An 11,633-nucleotide genomic window follows, 5' to 3' on the forward strand; every position below is an offset into this window, starting at 1 on the left:
AAGAAAACGAATCAGTTAAAATCAATGACAGCAAATCATATCACATAAAATCTAAAATCAAAGAGATAAAATAATACATTATTCAAAAGTAGTGGCAAAAGAAACGGATAAAATAAACAGACAAATTTAAACACGTCACAACATCAGCTTCTCTAAATTTTTAATTTACACTATTTCAGTATATTATGAAGTAAATTAAGTAAATCAAGCCTTTAAAAGAGCGTAAGAGGAGGAATTAATGTTTAGTTACATCCAGTAAACATGACACTGAGAGGAATCTGCTTTACGAACATTAGAACACAGAACACACACACAGACACACACACAGACACACACACACACACACACACACACACACACACACACACACAGACACACACACACACACACACACACACACACACAGACACAGACACACACACAGACTCTGATAACAGCTGAACTGAACTAAAGCTTTGACCTGTGAACATCGTGAGAGAAAGACAATAAAACCTTTTAACGTCCTCTGCATGTGAACCGTCAGCAGACTGGTTTTTATAACTGATCTGTCAACAGCCAATAAATTATTGCGGTAGATAAAGAAGATGACGAATCACTTCTGCATCACAGAAACCAGACGAGCTTTGTTTTTCCACAGCGGCTGGTGTTTTCCTCTCAGTGTGGAAACCTGCGCGCCGCGTGTCGGAACATGGGGAAAAGCTGCCGAGTCACAAAGTTGTGTGTTCTGTGCGTGGTCTTGGCAATGGTCTCCGTGGCGACCATTGTCACGCTGTGGACTATTGCCCTGACGGGGGGAGACGGGGGTGATGACGTCACAGCTCCTTGGGACAGGTAGGTGACGGACACTCGTAGACTGAGAATAAAGATGCACGACGCGTCTCAACTTCCGCCCACTGTTTCCCCTACAAGGGAGCGGCCATCTTGTGCTGTCGACGTTAGTTGGAGTCTGTGCAGAAGTGATCGTGGAGTTAAGGAGCGGTGGCTGAGTCAGTCTCAGCTGTCAATCATGATGTTTCAGCCAAATTACTAATTAAAACCAAACTCACCAGCAACATGAACACATTATATCATCTTTATTTTATCTTTATCTCCTCTCTTTTAAAACTGTTTTAATTTATCTTTAGTTTATCCTCTTTTAGTATTTTATGACTTCGTCTTTATTTCACCTTTATCTCCTGTCTTTTATTATTTTATCTGGTTATCATACTGTGTCTGGTTGATCAATTGTTCTTTTGTTCCCAGGTTTGAAACTAATGTAAAGTAATTAAATATTCAGCTTTAACAGATTTAAATTGATTTAATTTGTGTCTTCAGCTGTCAATCATGACGTTTCACCCAGTTTTTACATCATCAAATAACTAATAAGAACCAAACTCATCAGAAACATGAACACTTGAACAACGACCGTGGGATGAGAACAACCTAAAATGACAGAAAACATCTTTTATGTGTATTTTGGGTGCATGTCCCATCTGCTGACAGTTATTATGGGTTTATGACCTATACCATGCTGTCATGTCGTCCATCTTTATTTACACTCATGGTTTACACCCTAACCTGAAACCTACAGAGGTGATTTATCCGGTTTGTGAACTAATGAACATAGATTCTGTACATATACGTGCAGTTTATAAATCTATAAATATTCATTTTGTACAGATATATTACATGTATGTGTATATATGCTCAGTAGAGTTTTGTGTTGGGCTCAGGCATCGTCTCTCCAGCGCTCTGGTCCCTGAACATTACAACATCAGCCTGTGGCCTCGTCTCAGCCGTGACCCAAACTCTGGCCTCTACATTTTTACAGGTGATAAAAGTCTCTTATCTGCTCTGGACTCACGTGTCTCAGTAAACAGATAAAACCTCACACGATGAAGATACACATTCTTCATGTCTCTATTGGTGCCATCGATCTTTTATAGTCTTATTCAGAACAGCACATGCTTCCAATATAAAGTCATACTTATGTTTTGTAATCATTCTCACGTCATCTTGTGCTTTGTTCACCAGCCTCGAAATCACTGGGGTGTCCTTTTAAAGAATTCTTTATTTTATTGAAAAAACCTGGTGCACCATAAATCAGACGAGCTGTTTGGCTCCATCATGTGAAAGTGATTTAAGCACACTGAGTTTTCATCTGTTGCAGGTTAAACGTCTGTAAAAAACAACATGAAACATGAAAATAAGCAGATTGTTGGTAAATTCCTCCCATATGATCATAAATGATTTTTGATCTGTATACGCTTCAGGTCGTGTGTATTCTGCTCTGATGCAGAGATGCAACATTAGTTAAAACCACATGTCGTCTTTTAGCTTCTGGTTTTCTTCTCCTTCTTTTGTGCATCTGCAGGAAAATCCACTGCTGAGTTTGAGTGTGTGAAAGAAACCGAACTGATCCTGATTCACTCCAACAAGCTGAACTACACCGAGCTGAGCAACACACACACTGTCAGAGTCACCGCTACAGGTACACACACACACACACACACACACACACACACACACACACACACACACACACACACACACACACTGTCAGAGTCACCGCTACAGGTACACACACACACACACACTGTCAGTGTCACTGCTACAGGTACACACACACACACACACACACACTGTCAGAGTCACCGCTACAGGTACACACACACACACACACACACACACACACACACACACACACACACACACACTGTCAGAGTCACCGCTACAGGTACACACACACACACACACACACACACACACACACACACACACACACACACACACACACACTGTCAGAGTCACCGCTACAGGTACACACACACACACACACACACACACACACACACACACACACACACACTGTCAGAGTCACCGCTACAGGTACACACACACACACACACACACACACACACACACACACACACACACACACACACACACACACACACACACTGTCAGAGTCACCGCTACAGGTACACACACACACACACACACACACACACTGTCAGAGTCACCGCTACAGGTACACACACACACACACACACACACACACACACTGTCAGAGTCACCGCTACAGGTACACACACACACACACACACAGACACACACACACACACACACACACACACTGTCAGAGTCACCGCTACAGGTACACACTCACACACACACACACACACACACACACACACACACACACACACTGTCAGAGTCACCGCTACAGGTACACACACACACACACACTGTCAGTGTCACTGCTACAGGTACACACACACACACACACACACACTGTCAGAGTCACCGCTACAGGTACACACACACACACACACACACACACACACACACACACACACACACACTGTCAGAGTCACCGCTACAGGTACACACACACACACACACACACACACACACACACACACACACACACACACACACACACACACACACACACTGTCAGAGTCACCGCTACAGGTACACACACACACACACACACACACACACACACACACACACACACACACACACTGTCAGAGTCACCGCTACAGGTACACACACACACACACACACACACACACACACACACACACACACACACACACACACACACACTGTCAGAGTCACCGCTACAGGTACACACACACACACACACACACACACACTGTCAGAGTCACCGCTACAGGTACACACACACACACACACACACACACACACACTGTCAGAGTCACCGCTACAGGTACACACACACACACACACACACACACTGTCAGAGTCACCGCTACAGGTACACACTCACACACACACACACACACACACACACACACACACACACACACACACTGTCAGAGTCACCACTACAGGTACACACTCACACACACACACACACACACACACACACACACACACACACACACACACACTGTCAGAGTCACTGCTACAGGTACGCACACACACACACACACACACACACACACACACACACACACACACTGTCAGAGTCACCACTACAGGTACACACTCACACACACACACACACACACACACACACACACACACACTGTCAGTGTCACTGCTACAGGTACGCACACACACACACACTGTCGATGTTGATAATTAAACTAAACATTGATAATATAATTACATATTTATTATTTATAAATATTTTAAACACAGTTACAAAATATATAAAAATTCTTCACTTGAAATTTCAACAAACTTTCACCAGAACACACAAAAAAGAAAAATCATTTCGTTTAAATATGGAAATTCAACTCTGGTAAATGAATATAGAGTAAAATTTATGTTTGCGGTTATTTAAATTATTAATTCTTGATGGTTTTATTTTTGACAAACTGTCACTCCGTCTTTCCTCGTGTCTGTCCCCTCCGTACCGTCTGTGGTGCAGGCGGTGGCTCTGCTCCCGGCATCAAGTCCACCTGGTTGCAGACGGACACTCAGTACCTCGTCATCCAGCTGGACAGTGAACTAACTGCAGGACAGAGATATCAGCTGTACACCGAGTTCACAGGAGAACTCGCTGACGACTTGGCAGGATTCTACAGGAGCGAGTACGAGGAGGGCGGAATCAGAAAGTACGTTTTCTTTAACTCCTGCTCTCCTCTAAATCAGTTTTGGGTGATTGAGATGATTTAAAAATCGGTAAAATTGAATTTCCCAGGATCGTCGCCACGTCTCAGATGCATCCGACTCACGCCAGAAAAACCTTCCCCTGTTTCGACGAGCCAGCGATGAAAGCTGTTTTCTACATCACGCTCACTCATCCACCGGGAACCGTGGCCCTGTCCAACGGGATGGAGAGAGGTCAGTGAAGGCAGCACGGACCACAGCGGCTCTATTTCGAGTAAACACTAAATAGAAAAATGAGCCCATGAAGGATCCATGAGAAACAAACCAATAAAGTATTTTCCAAAATCAGATATCACTTTAATTTTCATCCACTTTTCTTGATAGAAATTGTCAACACCACAATTAACGGAGTGGCTGTGACACAGACCACGTTCGAGCCGACCAAGAGAATGTCGACGTATCTGCTCGCCCTCATCGTCTGTGACTACACACACCTCAGTGCTGCACAAGGAGACACTCTGGTAAACGTCTCCATGATGTTCTTCACTTTAACATCATCAGTTTGTCAACAAATACTCACAACACAACCAAATACTCGCAACACAACCAAATACTCGCAACACAACCAAATACTCACAACACAACCAAATACTCGCAACACAACCAAATACTCACAACACAACCAAATAGTCACAGTTAAAATAACACAGATTTTAAATGTTCTTCTCTACGGACAGATTTTAGTGTTATCGATAGTTTTAAGTGCTTTATATTACATTTCTGTCACGCAACATTCACACTGAAGGCGGTTCAGTGTGGGCATGCAGACTTGAGGAGCTGGGAATCGAACCACCGGCCTCATGGTTAGTGGACCAACCACTCTGGAAGGTTATTACAATTACAAAAAAAAACATAACCTTATTTGATTATTGAGCTCTGCAATCTCGTATTTCTGTTTTCACAATTTCGATATCTTTTGCTTGTTTTTTGCGCACTGTGTATTTTCTAGTTTATCCTTACATCATCTTTTATAAAAGATAACCCAGATCTGCTGCTGTGTCTTCAGATCCGTATCTGGGCTCGCAGGTCGGCCATCGATCAGGGACAAGGAGACTACGCCCTCAATGTGACTGGACCTGTGCTGGACTTCCTCCAGTCGTACTATAACATCTCCTACCCGCTGAGCAAGTCAGGTCCGTCTGCTCTCATCATTCATTATCATCTCTCATCATGTATATCTGACATTCCTGACATGATCCATGTTCCTGCGCCTGGTCACAGTCGTCCCGTGTGTGACTGTGGGTCATTAAATCTTCTCTCTGCCTCTCAGATCAAATCGCTCTACCCGACTTTTACTTTGGTGCGATGGAGAACTGGGGTTTGGTGACGTACAGAGAAACCAATCTTCTCTACGACCCTCTGACCTCGTCCATCAGAAACAAGGAGACCACTGCCACCATCATCGCTCATGAACTGGCACACATGGTGAACTCTTCCTCTCCTGTTGTTGTTGTATTGTCTCGTGTGTGTTGTCTGGTTCACTCAGTGATCAGTGAACCCTCTGCTGCAGTGGTTTGGAAACCTGGTGACTCTGCGCTGGTGGAACGAGGTGTGGCTGAACGAGGGCTTCGCTTCCTACGTGTCGTACCTGGGAGCAGATCACGCCGAGCCTGCCTGGAACCTGGTCAGAACTCAGGGGTCCAAGCTGAACGTCACATTAAAGACTCATAACGTGAAAATAATCTGGATACGTTTCTGTCCCTGCTCCAGAAAGACCTGATAATACTTGACGACGTCCACCGAGTGTTTGCGGTGGATGCGTTGACCTCGTCTCATCCTCTGTCCTCTGAAGAAGACAGCATCATCCTTCCAGACCAGATCAGCGAACAGTTTGACGTCATCTCGTACAGCAAAGTAAACTAATCTGATTTTATACTCTGGATAAATGATTCCTGTTTATGTTTGATGTTAGGTTTTATATATTTTCTATGTAATGTAAGTTGTTTTATTATTGACATGTTATCTCCTCAGGGTGCAGCCGTGCTTCGGATGTTGTCAGATTTTCTCTCCGAGTCGATCTTTGTCCAGGGACTCAATGTACGTTTTTTTAATATTACAACAAAAACATGTTGATGTGATGAATCTCCCTCTAATTCAGTAAAAACCTGATGACAACAGGGTTTTATATTTGATCGTTTCACTGTCTCTTCTTCCTTTTGTCTCCAGCGATACCTCAATCACTTCGCCTACAGTAACACAGTAGGAAATGACTTGTGGCAACATTTACAACTGGTAAGATGGAAGATTTCTATATTTTCAAAAAAGGACGCAGCCCCTTGAATTGACACTAAGTTTGTCCCAACAGGTGGTGGAAGCCAACAACGTGTCACTTCCTGGTCCGGTTTGTGACATCATGAACCGCTGGGTGCTCCAGATGGGCTTCCCTGTGGTTACCATAGATACCACCACAGGAGCGGTATCCCAGAAGCACTTTCTGCTGGATCCAGAGTCAAAGGTCACAGTGGAATCCCCTTACAGGTACGCAGCACATTTCATAATCTCTGCAGGGATTAGTCTATAGTTTAAGATGTAAGGATTAATCCTCACTCCGGTGCAGAGACGTTGTAAATAAGTTATCTTTATGTGTATTCGTCTCGTCGTCCTCTTGCCTGAGTTGGGATGTAAAGTGTATTTTCCGCCCCCCCCCCCCACCCTCAGGTACGAGTGGATGATTCCTGTTCGGTGGATGAAGTCCGGTGAAGTCCAGAGAGACATGTGGTGGCTGATGGAAAAGGAAGGTGTGTGATATTTCACGAATTAAGTAAATGTAGATAATTAATTGTGAAGCTAAAACTTTCAGGCTGTTTTTACCGTCTGTTTTTTCCTCTGTCAGCTGTGAACCTGGAGATGAGGACTGGAGGTCTGTGGATTCTGGCCAACGTCAATGTCACTGGATTTTACCGAGTCAACTACGACCTGGGGAACTGGGAGCGGCTCCTCACTCAGCTGGACTCAGAGCACCAGGTACAGTGAAGTCTGAGTGTGTCACATTTTACATCCTCTGGAAAAGGGAAAGTTACAAATAAAGAGTCTTGATTGTCTCGTTCTTGTCTTCTTGTAAAAGGTGTTTTTATCTAGAAACTGACAGAGTGTTGCAGTTGTGCTTCCTTTGTTTCTTCAGTGTTTTATTGATGAGTTGCTTGTGTTTGAAATCCTGTGACTGAGCTGAATCTGTTGTCCAGGTGATACCGGTGAACAACAGAGCCCAGCTGGTGGACGATGCTTTCAACCTGGCCCGGTACGTCCGTTTACTTTCAGGTTTCACCTCATTTTCACGCCTGGTTTCATTCGTACGTAATATGTTTCACGTTTTCTCTGAATTCTTTTGCGTTACCTCACAATAGTTTCCCTTTCCCATCATGCAACACTGCGGTTTCATGCAGGGCAGACGTCCTGGTTGTGAATGAATCCGACAGCATCCTGCAGATAACTGTTCTTCTGAAGAAACGTCTTGATCTAAGAGTTCCTTGAAGTTTTCTTTCATTTATGATGTGACCATTGAGCAGTAGAACGACATCAGCAACCTTTGTGCTCAAAACTCAATAAACTGATCCATAAAGTTAATAAATAAATATGACCCGGTCTGTCGGGTCCCTTCTATTCATCATTGTTTCACAATCAAAACAATTTTATATCTCATTTCTCAACCTATTTCAAAGACAGATACACAGAAAAAAAACGATATGTGTAAAAGTGTTCTGTATCTGAATCACGTGACGAGCTCTTGTCTCTGCAGAGCTCAGTTCATCTCCACCTCTCTGGCTCTGAGGACGACCTCCTACCTGCTGCTGGAGACCGAGTACATGCCCTGGCAGTCGGCTCTGGATAATCTGCAGTACTACGACCTCATGCTGGACCGTACTGACGCCTATCAGCCGATGCAGGTGCAGCACATCACATGTAGAGTAACCTGTGTGTTTCAGAGTTTCACTTCTGTTGGATTTTAGTACGTCAGAGCAAATAGATGATGTTCGTCAGTGAATCTCTGTTTCAACCAGAGGAACTAGGGTCTAAATTAAGATACTGCAAATCTTTTTACCCACAAAAAAGTACGTGACCTTTAGGGGGGGGGGGGCTTGCAGCGTTGAAGATGCATGATTGGTCGAGCAGTCCATTTTCTCTCAGCCACCATTTTTAAAAACCTGCAGCTGCAAAACAAAAATAGATTTAGTCACGATAACATTGTTCACATGTGAATATTTATAATTGTTGCACAAATACTTATCCGTCAATTTATATGGCATCATCATTGTTGTATAGTCTTCCACATTACTGCCACCTACTGGACTGTGGTGGAACAGCTCAGTTTTGAATACGTTTAATTAAGTTGCTGGTACTTTTGATTGACACGCAGCTTCAGTTTGAGTCTTCAGATTAACCAGCGTCGTTCACTCTCCTCTCTGTAAAACCTCCAGAACTACATGAGGAAGCTGGTGACTCCACTGTTCCTGCACTTTAAGAACATAACATCAAACTGGACCCGTGTTCCTGACGGACTCACTGACCAGTGAGTAAACTTGAATACTACGTTAGTTTTCTGCCTCCTGATCAGGAGCTGCAACGAAATTTCATGGATTCTTGGCTGATTTGTTCATGTGATCAAATTTGTCGCTGTTCCAGCAGCAGAAGTAGAAACAAGCTGCAGTCACACATTATTCTCCAGAAGACGAACATTCGTAACTGTTGCGAATTATACTTCAAGTCTGTTATCGCTGTCATGGCCAACACTTGACAACTTTGTTCTGTTGATAGAATAAACTTTAACAACTCAACATGTTTTAACAAGTTTGTCTCCCCCTGCAGGTACAACCAGGTCAATGCCATCTCTATGGGCTGCAGGACAGGACTCACAGAATGTCAGAACTTGACCACGGCCTGGTTCAAACAGTGGATGGAAAACCCCCGAGACAATCCGTTGGTCTATCTTATGTCTTTCTAATCTATCTAAGAAAATGTTTATTTGCTTTAATTCCAGTATATCTCATCTCTGATTGGTCATTTCCCAAAACTGGCTTACCAGTCACCAGTGGCTAACCAGTGGTGACCTGAGTGGATAACAGAGCAGCTTCATGCTGGATGGTGAAATGCATCAGTCACTTCTCTGAACTTCTGTAAAATCACTGACCAACACAGACGCACAACAAAGATCCAGATTAACGTGCACAAACACTGAGGAAATCAGTTTTTCATAATATTCAGTCAGTCAGTGTATTAACTGCAGCTCTCTCGTCAGGATCCATCCTAACCTGCGTACGACCGTGTACTGCAGCGCTGTGGCGGCAGGCGACGAGGCCGAGTGGGAGTTTGGTTGGTCGCAGTTCAAGAACGCCACATTAGCCAGCGAGGCGAGCAAACTCATGTCTGCACTGGCCTGCACCAAAAACAAGCAGCTGCTGCAGAGGTGCGTATCCTTCCACCCTGAAGAGGAGGGTAACGTACAGATTCAATAAACGAGTCGGGGGCCTGTTGAAAATGGAAAGTTTTTAACAGGTTGTGTGATTAAGAAAGAAGCAGAAGACGTCTGAATCTGTTCACGACTGAAACGAACCCTGAAACGTGTCCATCTTGGTTCTGTTCACAGGTTTCTGTCTCACACCTTGAATCCAGCTATGATCCGAAAGCAGGACGCCACCTCCGTCATCACGTCTGTCGCCAGCAACAGGGAGGGACAGAGTCTGGCCTGGGACTTTGTCCGGGATCAGTGGGAGTACATGTTCACACAGTGAGTAACATTTTGACTGTGGATTATATTTCGACATGGAAGACGTACGGCGTCGGGTTGCTTCAGAAACAATCGATGGACGACGCCACAGAAAGACAAGAATGTTGAGTAAGATTTGTTTCAAACTTCACCTCAGTGGCGTTGACCAATAGGAAAACAGATGACATCGCTCTGCCTGAAGAGACGAAGAGACACACAAATGTAAACAAACTTTGTTCATTGTCGGTATATAAAACATAGACTTCGGGTCTGGAAAGTGAAGAGCCTGAAACCTGTCTTCTGTGTAATGACCAGCAGGGGGCGACTACATTGGTAGTTTCTATAGAACTCTATAGAGAATGACTCTACTTCTCACTTTATAATGTCAGTAAACATTAAAAAGTCTTCTTCAAACAACTGATGTTCATTTAGTAAATTATGATCATTTAGAGTCAAACAGACCATAAAGCACCGGATGTGTTGGGGGGAGGAAACCGCAGTGTGATTGACAGCTAGCACCGTCCAATGGGTGCAGGCGGCAAGTGTAGGTGGACGTGTAGTGTCCTGGAGCTTGGCTGAGAGCTCCAGTGTTCTGCTCAGGTTAAAAACTGCTAAAATAAATGTGTTTTTTCTCTTAAGAATCCGATTTAGTTTGTTAGAAGTGTTTTTTTAGAAGTGGTTTTTTTTTTCAGATATGGCGTGGGCTCTTTCTCCTTCGCCTCCATGATCAGCGGCGTCACCGCGAGGTTCTCCACAGCTGCTGAACTTCAACAGGTCTGCAGTCGTTACTGAATCTAACTTAACGTGTAAACGTGGGACTGTTGTCTGAACTGTTCTCCCGTGTCTCCCAGCTGGAGGAGTTCGTGGAGCAGAACAGTGCAGCCGGGTTCGGTTCTGCGACGCTGGCGGTGGAACAGGCCGTGGAGAGAACCAGAGCCAACATCAAGTGGCTTCAGCTGAACCAACAGGAGATCCTGCACTGGTTCAACAGCCAGAGCTGACATCAGATACACCCACACTGAGCTGACACTCGTCTCACATGTAACACACGTGTTCATGCTCCAAAGACAAATAAATAAGACGTTTTTTCAGTTTTGGGGTTGTCTGTTCGTCTGTCCTCTTCTTGTGAACTAAATAACAAACGTTTAGTTGGACTCAAGGATGAAGCAATTGCAATTTGGTGGTTAAAGATAAAGGGTCGAGTTCACTGTGACCTCACAAAGCACAATTGTTGCCTTGTGAACACAAAATGTCAACAACACCTTGTGGGAATTTCTTCAATTTGAGTACAAACGTTCAGTTG

At 44.1% G+C, this 11,633-nt stretch overlaps 1 protein-coding gene across 1 annotated transcript in view; it reads left to right on the forward strand.

Annotated features, from left to right (window-relative positions):
* Positions 1–665: 665 nt before the first annotated feature.
* Positions 666–11,633, forward strand: part of LOC117763511 (aminopeptidase N-like) — a 29,103-nt gene continuing 18,135 nt past the window's right edge. The window contains exons 1-23 of the mRNA XM_034588686.1: positions 666–831; positions 1,713–1,810; positions 2,354–2,470; positions 4,388–4,574; positions 4,661–4,803; positions 4,954–5,090; positions 5,636–5,762; positions 5,900–6,054; positions 6,140–6,253; positions 6,340–6,483; positions 6,601–6,666; positions 6,796–6,861; positions 6,935–7,107; positions 7,288–7,367; positions 7,463–7,593; positions 7,812–7,867; positions 8,366–8,513; positions 9,045–9,136; positions 9,433–9,543; positions 9,863–10,030; positions 10,211–10,351; positions 11,023–11,104; positions 11,182–11,412. Of these exons, the coding sequence (XP_034444577.1) occupies positions 689–831; positions 1,713–1,810; positions 2,354–2,470; positions 4,388–4,574; positions 4,661–4,803; positions 4,954–5,090; positions 5,636–5,762; positions 5,900–6,054; positions 6,140–6,253; positions 6,340–6,483; positions 6,601–6,666; positions 6,796–6,861; positions 6,935–7,107; positions 7,288–7,367; positions 7,463–7,593; positions 7,812–7,867; positions 8,366–8,513; positions 9,045–9,136; positions 9,433–9,543; positions 9,863–10,030; positions 10,211–10,351; positions 11,023–11,104; positions 11,182–11,331 (2,829 nt within the window). The 5' untranslated portion in view covers positions 666–688 and the 3' untranslated portion in view covers positions 11,332–11,412. The remainder of the gene's footprint in view (positions 832–1,712; positions 1,811–2,353; positions 2,471–4,387; positions 4,575–4,660; positions 4,804–4,953; positions 5,091–5,635; positions 5,763–5,899; positions 6,055–6,139; positions 6,254–6,339; positions 6,484–6,600; positions 6,667–6,795; positions 6,862–6,934; positions 7,108–7,287; positions 7,368–7,462; positions 7,594–7,811; positions 7,868–8,365; positions 8,514–9,044; positions 9,137–9,432; positions 9,544–9,862; positions 10,031–10,210; positions 10,352–11,022; positions 11,105–11,181; positions 11,413–11,633) is intronic.

This window comes from Hippoglossus hippoglossus, chromosome 6, assembly GCF_009819705.1.
Source record: "Hippoglossus hippoglossus isolate fHipHip1 chromosome 6, fHipHip1.pri, whole genome shotgun sequence".
NCBI classification, from domain to species: Eukaryota; Metazoa; Chordata; class Actinopteri; order Pleuronectiformes; family Pleuronectidae; genus Hippoglossus; species Hippoglossus hippoglossus.